This window comes from Agelaius tricolor, unplaced genomic scaffold, assembly GCF_023055355.1.
Source record: "Agelaius tricolor isolate 1412-34295 unplaced genomic scaffold, bAgeTri1.0.p SCAF_13, whole genome shotgun sequence".
NCBI classification, from domain to species: domain Eukaryota; kingdom Metazoa; phylum Chordata; class Aves; order Passeriformes; family Icteridae; genus Agelaius; species Agelaius tricolor.
In genome coordinates, this window is record NW_027269273.1 from 15936916 (window position 1) to 15954703 (window position 17788).

At 41.8% G+C, this 17788-nt stretch overlaps 1 protein-coding gene across 1 annotated transcript; it reads left to right on the forward strand.

Moving 5' to 3' along the window:
• The first annotated feature begins 1196 nt into the window (after window positions 1–1196).
• On the forward strand, window positions 1197–17788 carry DUSP29 (dual specificity phosphatase 29). Its single transcript, XM_071438858.1, has 3 exons — window positions 1197–1442; window positions 11177–11397; window positions 16665–17788. Exons 1-3 carry the CDS (start codon window positions 1258–1260, stop codon window positions 16910–16912), a joined length of 654 nt encoding a protein of 217 aa, XP_071294959.1. The 5' UTR covers window positions 1197–1257; the 3' UTR covers window positions 16913–17788.

Consider the following 17788-nt stretch of genomic DNA (forward strand, 5'->3'; position numbering starts at 1 on the left):
AAGCCCAAGGTAAATTTACTACAAGCTGGAATTCTCAGAGCCCTTTAAAAATCTCAAGAGAGGACCACTTAGCTAAACATCATCATCATGTTTTAAGAAGCTTGGCTGAAAGATACATTCCCTTGCCAGTGAAAGCAAGCCAATTTTTGAACAAAGGTGTACACTTGTCAATCAAAAACAGACTCCACAATCTTACACAGCTTTGGAGTAGGAAAACAGCAATCATTTGGCTTTTTCAAGCTTTGTAGAGAAACAGAACATGACAGGCACAAAAGAGCCCAAACTGAGCAAACAAACCCCATGGGTACTTGGGATGTCAGTGAAAAATGGACATCCTGCTTTCAGCTCTACAATAGCCACATGAAAGCATTAGCCAGATTTTTTGAATTAAAAGGACACAAACATTCAGCAGCCAATACAAAAAAAAAAAAAAAAAAAAAAAAAAAAAAAAAAAAAAAAAAAAAAAAATTGGGAGCAACTACAGGATTCATTGCCTGCAAGAAAGGTGGATTTTTGGCAGGCTCTACTTGCACACTTCATAAGATCAAGCCCAACTCCACATCTTGTTACAAGTCTCTCACAGAACCACAAGGTTCAGTTTATCCCTTCAAGGGAATGAGACATGAGCAACTGCTACTCTGAGACACCAGAGAGTCCAGAAGAAGAAATAAAAGCAGAGCCCACAGGGAGATGCAGCAAACAGGGAATCTGCAGCTGGCAACATTGGAAAAAAAAAAAGAGTAGAAGAGAGTACAATAGTACATGCAACATTCACCTGAACGGACACATTTCCTCTCCCTATGTTGCTGAAAATCACAAAGGATGAGCTTTTAGGAGGGTCTTCATTAATGATAAAAAACCCCAACAACTTAAATTTGCACTCAGTTCCCCTAGGTGCTTTAGATCCCTAGGCTGTTAGACCTACCAAATTCTTGCTAGTGGATTTTGCAGGAAACAAAATCCAGACAAGAGACTGAACTTCAATAATCTCAAACCTCTGAGTTTCGTTTCCTTTGCTGGTGAGCTCATCCAACAACATATTCCTCACCTTACTCTGGGGAGGCAGAAATCCGGGTGCAAGTCTGTGTTTGCCACAGAACAGGTACATCTGTCTCAAGCAATGCTCAATTCCACCTGGTCAGTGCTGCTCCCAGGAGGCGACAGCTGGAGCAGGAGTCACTGGCTTTGTGCTTCCTTGGGTTAATGTCCTGTTTTGGTTGCATTCCAGTTTCTCGCACATCCTGAGAGCGCTACTTCATGGACAAGATGTCATCAGGGAGCTGGAACGCTGGGAAGAAAAATGCATATACAGCAGTCAAAGTAGATCCTGATGAGGACTATTGTACCCCAGGGGCATTTGAACTGGAGAGGCTCTTGTGGAAGGGCTGCCCACAGTACACTCACGTCAATGAAGTCTGGCCCAACCTCTACATAGGAGATGAGTAAGTGCACACAGTACCCCCTGTGTAGCAGCTAAGTGTACCTGCTACATCTCCTCTACACAGGGCATGACCAAGGTCTTCTAAACACAGCTCACTGACAGAGCAAAGTGTTTGAAACCACTGACAGATGTCAGAGCCTGGCATGGCCCTGGCTGTTACTGCTGCTTCAGGAAAGAGCAGAGGAAGTGCAGCCAGGTCTGCTGTTAAAGACAGAGTGACAGCACTGGTAGTGGCACCAGTGTAGGCTGCAGAGGTTGAAGCTCATCATGGTCTATTTTTAAATGGTTCGTTTCAAGGAGAAATTTGTTATTTATCTCTGAGTGAAAGTTGTTCCACAGTTACAGATCATGGCCTGGATGTGTTTGCCACACCTTAGGTTGGTTTAGGCCTAAAATGTAATTCTTGAAAAGCAACTGAAGAGACAGCTCACCCTGCAGTAGTATTTCTGCATTTCCAAGCCTGTACTTGTGGACATAGAACACTGCATTTCCAAATTGCTCAAGAGATTAAAGCAAACAGAACCCCAAGGAAGGCAAAGCTGCAGAGATGTGTCTCACTGATCTGACCAAGTGTGATTTGGAAAAAAAACAAACCCCAAAACAGACTTAGTCCTGCTGAGCACAGGACTAAACTAGAAGCAGTCTGTTCCAAGAAGCAGAGAAGACTGCTGCAGCAGGAGACATGCCATCAGAAAATCCCCCAGCCCAAGCCCTGAGCAGAGCAAGAGAGCCTTTCTTATCCCTTTGCCATTATTGGTCCAATTCCCATTTTCCTCTACACCCTGCACTAGCATGACATATTTTTACATCATCACTGAAAGACACAAGTAGGAGCCCCAGTGGCTCCAAAGTTCTCAATAATTTTTTAAAAGGTCCTAAAATTCATCTGTTGCCAGCTTATAAAAGAGGAAAGATATACAGCTTTATAAGTTACAAGGCTCCTAATATCATCCACCAATTACTTCTGTGGCGCCAGAGGCAACAGAAAGACACAAGAGTTCTGGTCTTGTACCAAGCCAAGGCTCCCACTTTTAGAGACAGGGATGGGAGAGAGTCTGTGTGTGTGTGTGTTGTGTGGGATAAAAAAATTAAACCATGGGAACAGCCTGTCCAAATGATTCAGGAAGAAAAGGGGATTGAGTTTTTCTCTGCACATCCTGCCCTGCCCCTCCAGTTAGATATCTCTAACTAAAGATTCACCATAAAGAACAGCCTCTCCTGGCATTTATTTCCTACTTCATTGTTTAGAATCACCATCAGAATTATTCTGAATGAAGCTGTTAGAATAATTTTCCTCTAATCTCTGTGATGGAGCTATAGCTGTGCCTGCTGAGCAAAGGGATGTGACCAGACAAGAAGTCAGTCTCTCAGCCCGGGACAGCAGTCACTGACTCTTTCCTGTAATCTTCCTGTAGCAGTGACTTCTTACACCTTGTAATTTAGTAAAGGCTAGAAGGTGTGACTCTGAATACACCACACACCTGGCACTTCATACAAACTAACCAGAGGAACAAAAATACAAACTTCTTGAGAGGCACGTGGAGCTAGAACCTGTCATGCTGGGTAATATCTTTCTGCTGAGGACTGGTCTTAAGTCAAGAGGAAAACCAGTGGTGCTTCAAAGGAAAACAAGTTCCCCACCATGACAAGACAAAAGCATGAGAAAACTATGGAGAAGGAAAAACAAGTAAGGAGCAGATTTGGGGGGGGGGGGGGGGGGGGGGAGGGGGAACAGAAATAAAACTTCACCAGAAAATGGAACTCCCCAAAAGAGAACTACTATTGTCAGCCAGGCAAGGGCAAACTTGATGTGGAAGAAAATCTGAGAACTGGTCTGCATGCAAGATGCAGGCTTTCACTACCCTAACTAAAATTTGTTTTGAAATAGGCAAAGTCCATGGACCTTTCTATCTTTCCTGGAGCCACCTACATATCTTACTCCAGACCAATAGCTTACCCCCTCAGTGTGGCAGAGTTTTTGTATTGTTTTAAGATCTTGCTTTAGAACTGGTGGCCAAAGAGATGCCACAAGCCATGAACAGATGTTGGGTGCATTTCCATCTTTAGCCAAGCTGAATTAAGGTTGATGTTGAAAGAATTTGGTGGAACTCATCAACAAAATCAAGCGAACACATACATGCAGAGTTTATCTTCAGAGATTCCACATCTGTGCTTCATTCCTGCCTCCTGCATTTACAAGGTTAACAGGACTTGTGACTGCTTATGGAAATGCTAATTAATTACCCTGGCTACGTAACCACATCTTCCTTCTAATGCAATCCAGGCTATCAAGGAGCCCTGTGAGGCCACTCCATCCTTTTGTTATGAGGCTTCACTGCAGATGTTGCCCAGAGGCAATGAAATCTCTATGAGCCTGTCAGACCCAGAATAATCAAAGCCTCAAAATATAACATGCTGTGTTCAGCTCCAATTGAAATTTTCCCCCAGCAAGTTCCAAGGGCTTTTAAAGACCAGATACTGGAATTTGTATGACACAGCCCAGCGACAGGAATAAAACACTCTTGGCCACAATTTTGAGGCAATTGCTACCAGGATTAGTGTTTGCATGTATCCTCCTCATATTTAGAAGTCCTCTAAAGGGATAGAAAGCAGCCTTGTTTTTCTCCTTTGTTTCACTGGCCACCTGGTTGCTTGGAGGCAGTTTTACCGGCAAATCCCAAACCTGCTTGGTTCACTGGGATCACATGGAAAGTCTCTGCCAGTTACTCATCTTGTAGTTTCTTCTTGCAGCTCTTCAGTGATGGCCTTATTAGCTGAGATGATGTTTAGGCTTCCACATTTCTGAAGTTCAAAGAATATTTCGGCTGAAGACAAAGGCCTCCCGATTTGTTTTCCTCTTAAACACTAGATGCACTAGATCTCCTTAGGATTTAAGCTCTGATCACAATTTCAGGTCTTGCCATGTTCTCAAACTACTCCCAGAAAAAAAAAAAAGTCTTTTGAAATGTAATTCTTTACGAGTTAAGTATGAAAAATACTTTTCTGGGTATGCAGCTGAACTGAGCTTGCAATTCACAAAAGCTATAGTCTGTGCCTTGCCATGACTCACAGTCTTCAGATCTGATGCAGGTAAGGAAGATGAGTAACCCAAACCCACAATTTGGAGTGCATGATAATTAAGATAAATAACTAAACATTAAATGTGTGCATAACTAAAAATCATTCTCTCCTCTTACCTTTCTGCAGAGAAGCAATATGGCATGGCTTTGTCCAAGTGACCAAGTAAAAAGACAATTTACACTAACCTAGAAGAAAACAGATGGGACTCTCTCAGGCTAGAAAACAGCTACCTCCCACCGTTTAGCATTGCCAACTCCTAGCATCCTACATCAGTATTAATCATATAAAAATAGAAGCAAATACAGATTTAGATTATAACAACACTCTTGAGGATATAGTTTTAACTTGGGTAGAATGAGAACCTGCCAATTGTAACAGCAGTTTAACAATCCAGAAAATCAGATCTTTAATGCTGGACAGTAAACCTCAACGCTCCAATGGTTTCCAAGACAAGTAACACTTCCCCATATAACATCTCTGTCTATCAGTGATTTCTAACATTTGATGAGTGACTGAAGTCAAGACCAGGAACTGACTGAACACAGCATGAGTGCTTGGTGCCTTTGCTGTATAGAAAGCAGAGAGCTATTTCCTCTATCTAGGTTATATCACTTACAAAAACTACATCCACCATTTTGGGCGAGAGGAAAATCAAATACTAAATATTTTCCATCCCATATCCTGATGATCTCACTCACTGTTTTCAGTGGTACCTAAAAATTCTTTTAATTCACACTGAGCAGGAGGTACCCAGAGAAATGGAGCAACACCTCAGAAGGAAAAGGGGATACAATGCTACACTATCTCCAGACTCTCTCAGTACTAGAGTTACCAAAGAAAATTGGGTCAGTATTATTGGAAATTCTCAACATCTCTCCTCAGGAGGGAGAACTGCCAGATTTTCTTAAGAAAGTGTCAATATTGCCTATATTCAGCAAGCTTCTTTCTGACACTGACCATCTGGTAAATCATCCTGCATCGAGCTTTCCTTTAGCACTTGAGAAAATGGAAAAGTTCGAGAGAGGCGATTCCTCTCCTAGTAACATGTTGCCTCAGATTTCCTGGTGTTTTGTCAATCTGGGTCACATCAATCTGTGGCTTTAATAGTCTATACTGAAACATGTTTGCAATGCACAACCTTTGCATGAAGTTTAAGAGACTTGGCTTTACTTGAAGGTGATAAGCACACCAGGCACCTGGTTGAGCAGTACCAGCTGTAAGGTGCTAACTTACCTGGGGAGGGAGTTGCTCTGCCCACACCCTCCTGAGGTATTTTGGAGGACTACTTCCTTCCTTTAGGAGGTGTATTTATGTTTTCCTCATGAGCCACACATCTTCTCTTTGTTAGCTGCTTTCAGTATACTTAACACTGTGTGTGAAGGTGCAGGCTGCAGTGCCTGCAAGTTCTTTTCCCCTCTCCTCCAATTCCATTGATTTGGGCAACTTTCTAACAAAAGCAGCTGGGACTAAAGCTTGTTATGACAGTATTTTTGAAAAGAGAGAGGGGATCTGGTACAGTGGAGACAGCAACCTAAAAGAAAGCATTCTTTTTCATGTTGTAACTACTTACACATTGTTTCTTCCAGAAGAACACAGAGTTTGCTGCAGCACTTGCTATTGATCCTATAAAACTTAGCCTTAAAACTGACAGCAGGCACAGTTAAAGTCTCAGACAAGCCCTCTACTTGCCCTTGCACAAGCCAAGAGAGGTAAACAGTCTTTTGGGAACCATCTGAAAATGGATGACACTTTTGTCTCGGTCAGTTTCCCCTTTTGGTGAGTCTGTTAGTATCAGTATATCCATATGTGAAAGTGATTTTATCTCCAGTTTTCACCATTGAGGTGGGATTCCCACATCAAAGTACTCCCCCTTGCCTCAGAACTTTCAAAACATGTTTATGAGTCCATCTGCCCTACAGTAAATGCAGGGTCAGATTCAGCAAAGCACTGAGCTTTTGCTTAACACAGAGAAAAGGACTTCTGGGTATATTTAACTTTTAGCATAAGTTTATGTGCTCTGAACTGAAGAGCTGATGAGCTTTAACATGGGACTAATCAGCACAGGTCATCTCTTACTAAACTGAATTACATTGAAATATTCATTGTTATCTCCCAGTGCCACACTTCACCTTCCTTGCACGGGAACACATTCAAGGCAGACACTGGAGACCACAGCTGCACCATGTGAAAGGAAATCAAGTGCTAATAGCACAGATGGTGGAGATATACAAAATGAAAACAATTGCTAGAGTAGCCAAGTGCTTACAGCTTCACCTACACTGCCATTTGTAGCAAACTCCTCTTTACAATGGCTACTTAAAATTCAACCATAATCACAAAAGTGGAAGTATTAATCACAGTTTAATAGGAGACAGCAGCACCCAAGGAGGGGAAAAGAAGAATGTTTTTATCTTGACTATTACACTCTGATAGTGAGCAAATGGCAAGGAAAAAAAACCCCGATGCCTTTTCTAGTCAAAACTGAATTAGAAATGGAGTCATAAATCCTCCACTAAGGTAATGATTCATATTGCCCTGAACAATCCTATGCTATTAGTAACCTCAACCAATCAGATATTTACAGATATTTATGCCTGATTTATTTATCTCTTTCCTCTACAATATTGATACCTCAGGCACGGTGAAAACTGCAAGCAAGGCCAAGAGCATTGCCTTCTCCTTGGGGTGTAATCAGAAGCATCATGCATGATGAAACACGGCAAACCCCACAGGTTCTGGTTACAGGGTACAGAGGGATGTTTTCACAACAGCTTTGACACTGCAGACGCAGCTGAGGGTGGAGAGCAGCCCAGTCCTTCCCACAAAGGCAGAGCTCACTGCTGGCTATGGGCAGTCCAGGCACACAGTTTGAGTGGCACAGTAACATTCCCATTTACAGGCACACAGGTCTCACACCTGGTGCCTTACCAGGCTGTTGCTTGCTCTGCTAACTGGCCACCAAGCTGCTGCAAACCAAGTGTGACCCCAAGTTTAACTATGGCAGTGTCAGTCTCAGCACAGAGCTTCTCTGTGGTCATGTTTATGATCAAAGTACAAAGTACTGGCTGACAGGAGGTAAAAAGCAGATAAACCTGAGCCAGTATGACAAGTGGTGGTCCAGCTGGGCTCTTTGCCTAGATTTTGGGGAAAGATTTTACAAAGAAAAAAAGAGGAAAAATTTTCAAAGAACAGTAGTGAAATCTCTTATGAAAATGTAACTATCAAGTATAAGACTGAGGGGATAGAGAGCAAGAGGAAGGAGCTAAAGTACTTTCTAATCTCCATATTAGGTTTGAAACCAAGCACTCTTGCTCTTGAAAAAGACTAAGTGTCACTTCAGCTTTCTTCACAAGATACAGATTCTAAAGCCCAAGGCAAGCACCTCTTGCAGTCCAGTGAACCCTATTTTCTATTACACAACAACTGTTTCTTCATATCTCCACACAACATATTAGAAACCTCAGGAAAATCTTTCCATAGATAAAAGTGTCCAGGGTATCTGCTGTAAGAAAGGTGCCTGACACCCTCTTTACAGACTGTGTGCACTAGCTTGGCCTGCAGATGCAAAAGCCACGTGGCCACAGGACTGTATTGACCCTGCTCCACTTAGGGCAGGTATTTTAGGTCTTGCTTCCACTAACAGGTTGTACAACACCTACACATAGTTTGAGTGATAGCTATTCCAGTGAGAATGTGGAGAACTTAACAGATTTGAGTGCTCAGCACTGAGCACTCATTTTCTGGAAATTTTTCAGATTAACAATGTCAGTAAAAAGAAGAAAATATGCATCCATATAATAAAGAAAACAATTCCATTGGGTAAGGTTCTATTCAGTCCAAAGGCTATTGCTAAATCAGTCTGCATATCAAGCATAATTAGAAAGCAGATAACATTTTAAAGTCAGCCTAGCCCAAGCATTGAGGAAAACCGCATAAATTCCTTGGTACACGCGTAATTTGCTGTTTTAAAAAAAAGTTATATGACAGAAGATGGTATAGTTACATCTGAGCATTTATAATGAATTTTTGCAACACCATTCAAGGTCGATACATTGCTGCTTCTGAGTCCATTTCCAGCCCGAGTTGGGAAACAAACAGAGCAAGCAGAGTAACAATGTGCCTATTCCCAACCTCCCACAGGTCAAGGGCAAAACAACTGCTAATGCATTTGTGGTGCAAAAGGATTACACTGATTAAATACAAATAATTCCATCCTGAGCCTTCAATTCACAGAATGCAGCTACAGGCAAGACTGGGAGATGGAAAGGGAAGTTGAGAGAAACTTGGCCAGGTTGAACTGTTTATGCAAGTTACTGAAAGACAGCATCCCTTCTTTCTGAATATGTACTGGAAAACTGAGGCCACCCAACATTGCAAAATCAGGTTGGAGAAAACAGAACAAGACTGTGTGACTGTCAGAAAACGCATTAGTGGCATCCACTGCGTCAAAAGGCAATCTCCAGTCAAGGAAACAGGAAAATTTGATTTCATATAAAAACACGTGTCAAATGTTAATGACTGTGACCTATTGTTTGACATTGTCCTTGCTCAGAACAACTTCATAATTTAATTCTAATGCTATTTATTAGCCTGAGCAGTGCTTGCAGAAATCAAAGTGTGATAGTATGTACAGTCCATCAAAAAATTTGGTTTTCTACTGACCCTTACTACTCTGCAGTCCTGCTTCCTACTCAGCATGTAGATCTCCACTTGCAAGGGTTCTCCTTGTGCATGGGTCTCTGAGCTGAAGCCCCTCAGTCTTACATGGTTTGTAGGATAGATGCTTTGGGCCAAGTCTGATCGATGAAAACCACCTTTTCTCTATTCCAGCATCAGGGAGGTAAAACAAAGACAGGCTTAATTTGAAAACAGGAACTGTAGCTCACCTCAAGGACATCAAAATGAAGAGCAGTAGTTATTCACTGCACCACTTCAGCCAGGACATTTAACCTGTTTTATTTTAAGTACTCTCCATCCTTTCCGTATAGAACTGAAGTGTCTTTGCTGGCAATATTTACATACAGGGAATCCTAAGGCACAAAATCTCCTACAAGGAGGGAGAAGAAAGAAAGTCTTCCTCAGTCAATCACTGCTATAGGAACACAAAGGGAAGGAGTAGGCATTATTTAACATGAGGTGAAAGTGGCAACTTACACCATTAGCAGTGCTCCAGGGTCTACTAAACTTATTAGGTAGGCATCACCACACTAAGAGAAGCTTTTATTTGACTTTTACATGATTGTATAGGGGATGTGTGGCATTATTCCATGGCAAAAATACCAGTACTGTCAAGACATTATCATTCCTGACCAGAAAGGAATTTCTGCAGGGCAATATTTACCCAGAGCAGCCAATGATCGTGGGCTTAATTTAAGTAAGAGCAAGCATAGGTAAAACCTTCAGTACCCATATCCCAGTTAAGTGCTCTAATCATTAGGTCCTTGACTGCTCAGAGGGGGTTTTGACTTCGAGCTTGGAAAGGCAGTCAGCTTCAAGCTATTGTGGGCTGTCACCACTAGAATTATGAAACACAGCAGGTAGCCCACCACAATGTCCTGTGTGACAGCAGCTACATTTACACATGGAAGTGTTCAAGAAACATTCATGGAGAGAGGTACTTTTGTTTGGAAAAAGCTTTTTTACATCATGCAGTAGTTATGTGAAAATATATTAACAGAATAAAGGTTATGCCATTTTTTTCTTTTTGTAAAAAGCTTTGTAGTTTTCCTAGGCACTAATGAAACTTGACAGCTTTTTTAGAACAAAATTTTCCCAAACTAAAAGCTTTCTGTAATGGAAGAGAAAAAGTTTTTACATGCTTGGCCATGAACTTTACATTTTTTTAGGGATTTTATCCTAAAGCAAGCACCTACAGTGGGTATTGAACATACAAATCTAAGCTTTCCTCTCTTCTCTGACTTCCCGTGTCCAAGGGAAGAGGACAAGAACAAATGAGAACTTTTGGCTAAATACATGAATTCCAGCTTCTTCTGAAGGCTAATATCAAATTTCCTTATATAGTTCTTTTTTGCTTTAGACCTCTGGTTTGACCAAACAAGACAGTAAAATGGAGTTGTGATAGGAAGTTATATTCACATAGGGATGGGATTTTAAAATTGTATTTATTTTTTATAGAAATTGAGAAGAACTCAGTACCTTCTTTTAGGGAAGAAGAGTTTCTTTCTGAATCCCAGACTATTTTACTACTCACATATTACTGCCTCTTATTACATCTGCAATATCATTTGATGGGACTGAAGGGGAAAACAGCATTCATGGGTCCTATTTCAAGTTCCACCACTGATTTCCTTTTCTGACTTTAGATAATTCCTTATATTTCTTTCTGTATCCCAAGTTTCTTCTTGTACAAGATGGATGGAAGCCAGTATTGCCTATGTGCACAGGTAACAGCAAAATAAATCCATATTAAACATGCTCTAAGGACCTGAGGGAGATAATTAGGAACTCCAAAAGAATGACAGCTTCAAACAGAATGACAATATCTTAAGATCCTTAAAATGGTAAATTATGCATTGTTAAAGCATTATCAGTTTCACTAACATTTAGAACATAGCAAATCAGAGGTTTTCTTAATTTTTTTTTTCTAGCCTTGAAGAAGCTTGTTGAGTTACATGGCAGCTCTTGTTTTGCCAGGAAAACGGCTCTGGATCGCTACAGCCTGGAGAAGGCGGGGTTCACGCACATCCTGAACGCGGCCCACGGGCAGCGCAACGTGGACACGGGAGCGCAGTACTACAGCAGCATGGCCCTGCAGTACCACGGCGTGGAGGCCGATGATCTCCCCACCTTCAACCTCAGCCAGTTCTTTTATTCGGCTTCCAAATTCATTGATAACGCTCTTCAGGATGAAAGAAGTAAGGAGGGTGCTGAAAATGGTTCCAACCAGTATAATATTTACCACTAGTAATTAAAAGCATAGTTCCATGGCATTTAACCTTGCAGGAATGAAACAAGTCCAATATTGTTTACCAGAGACAATACAACTAGTAGTAGGGAACAAGTTTAAGAGAAGGCAGTGATGTATTTATGATGACCCTTCTCACTAATACCACCCCAAGAGCCTCTCACCACGCACTTTTGTCAAAATTCTCATCACAGCTGGTATCAAGGGGTCCTGTCTGACAGAGATTTTTTTGTTGTTTTGACTCCTTCAAAAACACGTGAGACAACTGGAAATTGCCTAGGTGCCATGAATATGCTGTCTTTTCCTCCTTTTCCTAATTAGCCCCTATCAAGACAGGTTTAATAAATATTAGTTGCATAGTGCTGGGAGTAGAACACAAGTGGTCTCAGACATTCCATGTCATCATTCCACAGCTTTGTGCTCTGCACCATTAGATTCTCTCTATAAATATAGAAACCACCCCTCCCTACCTGACCATCAGATCTACCCCAACCTGTAACATTTATTTCTCTGCCATCTTCCAAGCAGCAGGGAACTGGTACAGTTCTGACAGCAGTAAACTAGAAACATTTCATTAAAGTGTTTGTAATTTCTCAGCTTGATTACTACAATTCATTATTTGCTGATCTCCAGCAGTGTTCTATCAGAAAGCCTGACACTGATGTCAAGTGCTACAGCCTAGGCCTCACACTGACTTGCAATATTACTCATACTCCTTCCCCTCACATATTTTTAAAAAAAAATCTCAGCAAGATATTTTACCAGAAACCAGTTGAGAAACTTAAAACTTTCCTGCTGACCTATAGAGACCTTAATATCATAGGGTCAGATATCAAGTTTCTAGCCTTGTGTCAGCTTCTGTTCTTGGCTGTCTACCTCAGCTGCAGGCAGTTACTACCTGACTTGCTTCCAATAGCCAGCCAGGTCTTTACACTTCTGCCCTTTCAACAAGTACAGTCCACACAACAGTCCCTTCCCTTGCTCAGGAGAAAACCTTGAAAGCAGATCAGTTTTAAAAATCAAAGTCCCAATAGCAGGAGAAACTGCTTCAGGAGCTTACTTGCTTATGAAGAAAGATACCCAGCATTTTAAAAAAGTGTCTGAAGCAGTGCCTTTGGAAAGGAGAGGATAACTAGCACACACCTGTGTCTAGCCATGGCTGGAGGCCAGAGGTCAGTGTCAGACTGGAGTAGCTGGAATAAGAAATGCAGACTTCCTCATTCCCACCACCCTCCTGTTCCCATAAGACTTTAGTCTGCTGCACTGAGGTAAAGAAACAAGCACAAGAGAAGCAGCAAGGGCAAAAAAAAAAAGCCTTGCTTCCCAATAAATGTTGTAGGAGGAAAGGATGAGATGGGGGCATGTTAACCTTTTTGTTTCAAAACCACATAAAAGTCCAGGAAGTCCTGAGACAGTAGCAAGCACCAGCCCTGCACTGGAACACAAAACCAAATTGAAGAGTGACTGGGTGAACAAATAAAATAAACAAAAAAATCTGCACTCAAGTAGATACTACAAATGGCAGCGATTTCTGTAGCTGTAGTCAATTCTGCCACATTCAAATGGCTTTTAAACAAGTTAGCTAGGATCTCTTCTAAGGAAGACCTACTGTAACACCCATGAAGAAAAAGAGCAAGCTCTTAGCTTTCTCATGAGGGAAAAGTAAAATGTGTGTACGTACACCTCTTAGCCCAGCCAGAGATGTGTAAATACATGATGCATGGCCCAGGATGACACAGGTTTAAAGCATAACTTTCCAATACACATTCACAGAATAGAATGACCCCAGAAGCTAGACTAAAGTGGACTGGTGCCTCCTATGGAAGAAAAGACTAGAGGTACCTAGGGCTCTCCTCCAACAACATAAATGTATTATTTGTGAATGCACATCTAGTGCAGAAAGGTGTTCTGCATTTCAAGTGCCAAATGAACAGGCAACGAAGGTGCACTTGTGTGCTCCTTCCTGATTGACAAAGAGCATCCAGATTCCTAAACAGGATTTTGCATGAAGTAACCAAGCACCTGTCTCCAGTGGTAATGACATGGGACTTCAGTGTGTGGTGCTAAATACTACTGATCAGTAACAGCTTTACATTGCTTTGCTGCTTTGTATTAGAACTGAGCAAACACAGAGAGGGAAAGGGGGAGAAAGGAAAAAGCCTCAGCTTGTGTGACCAGAATCTGTGTGTTGATGAATTTAGTCTGGCTGTATCTGGGGTATGACCTTCAGCCAAATGATTAGATTCATTGAATAGATGTCTTCAGATAATGATTTTTGCTGGGAAGGTGCTCAATAGTCAGTGCTATTGAAACAAATTGTCATTCTAATGAAGAAGGCCCTCTCTGAATCAGACCAAAAAGCTTGGCAATTTGGATGCTGTCAAAACAGTCCTAATTCTGACTTAACATTTAAAATCTTCATGATGATGAAGAAACTCCCTGATCAGAACAGTATTTGTAGGGCTTAAGCATGGGCTGCTGGACATAAGAGCAGTTATAAGAGTAAGATTTAGAGGCAAACTCTAATGAGTCCCAATTATGCATGCTGTCATTCAGCTGGGCAGAAAGCTTTCCCAAAACATGCAATTCAGGCCATAGAACAGCTTAAATTTTTTATCAGTGAGGCCTGTATAATGAAAGGAAGACATTATTTTAAGATTTTTTTAGGTTTCCTACTAAGCTACAGATTTAATACTCATTCCCTTGAAATTTTAGTTACTCAAAATGTAGAACAAAGGGGAATGGCATTTTCACTTCACATTAAAATGTCTGGGAAAAATACACTAAAGACAGAGATTTTAAAAGAAAACAAAGTAGGAAGAAACATATGAGAAAATGATGAAGACCTGAGGTTTTTGACCAAAGACCTCAATATTCATGGCTCCAAATGGTTCTGGAAAAGTAGAGCTGCATCTAGACAAATTTTCAAGAAACACAAGTATTGCACTTGACACAAGTCAAGTGCACAAAGTATTTCAGAGATCTGTCACCACTCAGCAGACCTGTATCTCTGTGCATTGATAGTATATATTCTGGCACACCTTGAAGATAGAAGTGGTCAGAATCCAAGACTGCAAGAGCAGACTCCCTTTTGGGAAATGAGGGTTCCGAGTGGTCCTTATATTAGAATGAAGAGCCTACAAAACAGCACAGAAGGGACATGACTCTGCAGAAGAGTGTCAGTGTTCTGTGGTAACAGGCAGTTGGCTCTTGACTATTCACACACAGCCAAGGACAAACTTCTTTTTCTGCAAACCAGTGGACATTTCAGAAGATTGTACAGCCATTTTTTGCCTTTGTTAACACAACACAAAACTGTATTTTCTCCTAGATCTCCTCCATTTGCCACCCACACAAAACAAAGCACTCCTTATCCCATCACCTATTTTATCACCTCAACAGCAACAGATTTACAAGGTGGGAAGCTCTAAAGAGAAGCACTGAAAGGCTAAACAAATGTGTCTTTTCATCCACTTCAAATATTTTCAGTAATAATAGAATGGATTATCATTTTCCAGGAGAGGAAGAGGCACTTTTAGTTATCAGAAGGACTGGAATTTTGCCAAGATGCCTCAAAGAGTATCTGCTGGGATTAGGATGCAGACTGTAACCATTAATCCTTTAGTGTTGGCAGTTCTTGATGCATCCATTACATAGCAATGCTGCTTGTGCCAAGGCATCCTCTTGTGCCTGGAAGCAAAGGAGTTAATCTGCAGGAGTCATGGCTTTGCACCCAGCACTTCTCACTAGGCATAGCTGACAGAGATAAACTATTATTGGCCCTGATAGCACAGTTTTTATTTTTTTCTCTTGTAGCAATTCTGCTTAGCAGGGTGTTGGAGAGCGTGCTCCAAATCTACTTCCTTCAGCAGTTCAACCTTTTGCGAGACCCCCTTGAGGGCTTTGAATCATTTTTGGAAATCTTTTGAAGTGTTTCAAAACCTGTCAATCAGACCTGAACCCACTCACTGTTCTCTTCCTCCACCTCCCCCAGATACTGCTAACAGGGAAGGCTCCACAAGGCTTACAACCTTGTTACTATCCAAAGCCAATGACTTCCTGCCTCTGGAAGTCCCAAGCTAAGCCAAGCAGTGTCACAGAGTTAAACTGTAGCATGTTTATTTGGAGGTGGAAACTCTTGGCACAGACTCTGCACTCACAGGGTATGAGACAGGCTCCTACTGCAGGGAGATGATCGTATTAGAACACTCACATGATGGTGGTGGTGAAACATTACTTGCATTCAACACAACAGGGTGCTAGCCAGAAACTTCTACAGCAGCTTTTCTATAGAGTAAGAGGTGGTTTCTTTCCACCCACTGGTTATATGCCTATGGCCTTTTTATCCTCTGCCCTCAAATATTGGCATCAAGTGACGCTATCTAGATCTCAAAAGACATTATTGCCCCAACAAAAAACCAAAATCCAATTTGGTTACTTGGTGTGTCTAGTTAGTAGAACTGGCAAAGGCACTCCCTATGCATTCCATTTATTCTCATGGAAGGACAGTCCGAGAGCACACCAAGCCCTCCCACACTCTTGTGCTTTGGTTATTATTCCCAAACACAGAATTGCAAACACACAGTTTGTGAGGCATGTAAGTCAAGGCTGCACCAGGGCTTGCTATGATAGTTAATGCAGTCCCGAGGCCTTCTCTGCAAGCTTTGTCCACAAATAAAAAGATATTTGGTGTAGAATTATATTGTCATCTTATTGCAGGGGGTCCATACTGTTGCCTCTTATCACAAAAGTTTCATACCTTCTTGGTGCTTCTCGTGGGCAGCTCCTCAGAGCACTGACTCTTTCTTCCTCACAAAGCAGCCACTGACTCCAGTTCCCCTCTCAACCAGCCCCCCCCACCCTTTTATAGCATCTTCTTCTCATTGGTTACACCTGTGGCCTGTTAAAGTCAGGCCTGCTCCTAATCTTTGATAATTGGCCCAGCTGCAACTCCTTAGGGGTAAGATTACTTTCTACACTATCTTTATTTTCTTATATTCTATCCCCCTACAGAATTAAATGGATCATCCCTATTGTAGATTGTGTTCAGCTGTAAGATTTTTCACACGAGGGAAAACTGAGGCTGTAAGAGAGGCTTATTGAGTGCTGGTGAGGGGAGTCAAACACCAAACAGAGCAGGGGCACTACAGAAACCTTCACTGTCAAGAGGAAAGGAGCACCCCGTGTCAGCTGTGACGTGTCCCTCTGTTTCCACAGGCAAGGTGCTGGTTCACTGCGCCATGGGCCGCAGCCGCTCCGCCACGCTGGTCCTGGCTTACCTGATGATCCACAAGAACATGACGGTGGTGGATGCCATTGAGCAGGTGGCAAGGCACCGCTGCATCATGCCAAACAGGGGCTTCCTGAAGCAGCTGAGAGAGCTGGACATAGAGCTGGCACTGCAGAGGAGGAACAGCAAGAACAGCCTAGCACCTGCTGAGCAGCAGAACAGCACCTCCATCTAGCACTGCCCTGGCACAGCTGTGCTGCTGGAAAAGCAACTCCATAAAAGGAGGGGAGGGGAAGGTGTAGTTAATTACAGAGTCACAGGGATCATTTGTTATTTGCTAGGAAAAAAACCCAAAGTCATTTCAAATACAATGTCTAGATGAGAAAGAAGGGAAACCAAATTTAAAATGCATCATCTTAGAAAGTTCCAGCCTTAGCAGAATTCTTTGTTACATCAACAAATAAGTTTTTCTCTCTGCAAAAAACCCCAAACATTTACAACACAAAAGCAAGCACAACTTAAAACTCTCTTCTAGCTAAGTACTCCCAAAATCATGATCCTAACTCAAGTCCCAGCCTTTAAAGGAGTGCAGATAGGCACTCCTGAAGAAATCTTGCAGGAAAAACACTGATTTGTTTAGTCTGGAGTCCTGAATGGTTTCACAGGAGTTTGCCTTTTTGTGCTGTTTCCTGGCAATTTTATTTCTTTTTTCACAGTGATAATCCAGGGCAGCACAGCAGTTAGAGAGCCTCTACATGAAGGATCAACTACACCATGAGCATTTGCTTTACAGACAGGAATTCTGTATCAAATGATAAACTAAAAGATAACAAATATCTGTGAGGATATCCCTTTGTCAAGCTACAGTTGTCTTCTTTCTTGTATCCTGCATGAGAGCTGGATGACTGCTGTAAGTGAAAGAGGACTTGTCATTGATTCACATGCATAATTGATGACCCTCAGCACTACAGAAAATTGCCAGGGCCATTCCTTCTATTTACCATGCTGATATAAATGGAGTTTGTTTCCATCAACCACCCTGCCAGATGGACAAATTAAACAGCTTATAAAACTGAGAGACATAGACAGTGATCTAACATGGAAGATTAGT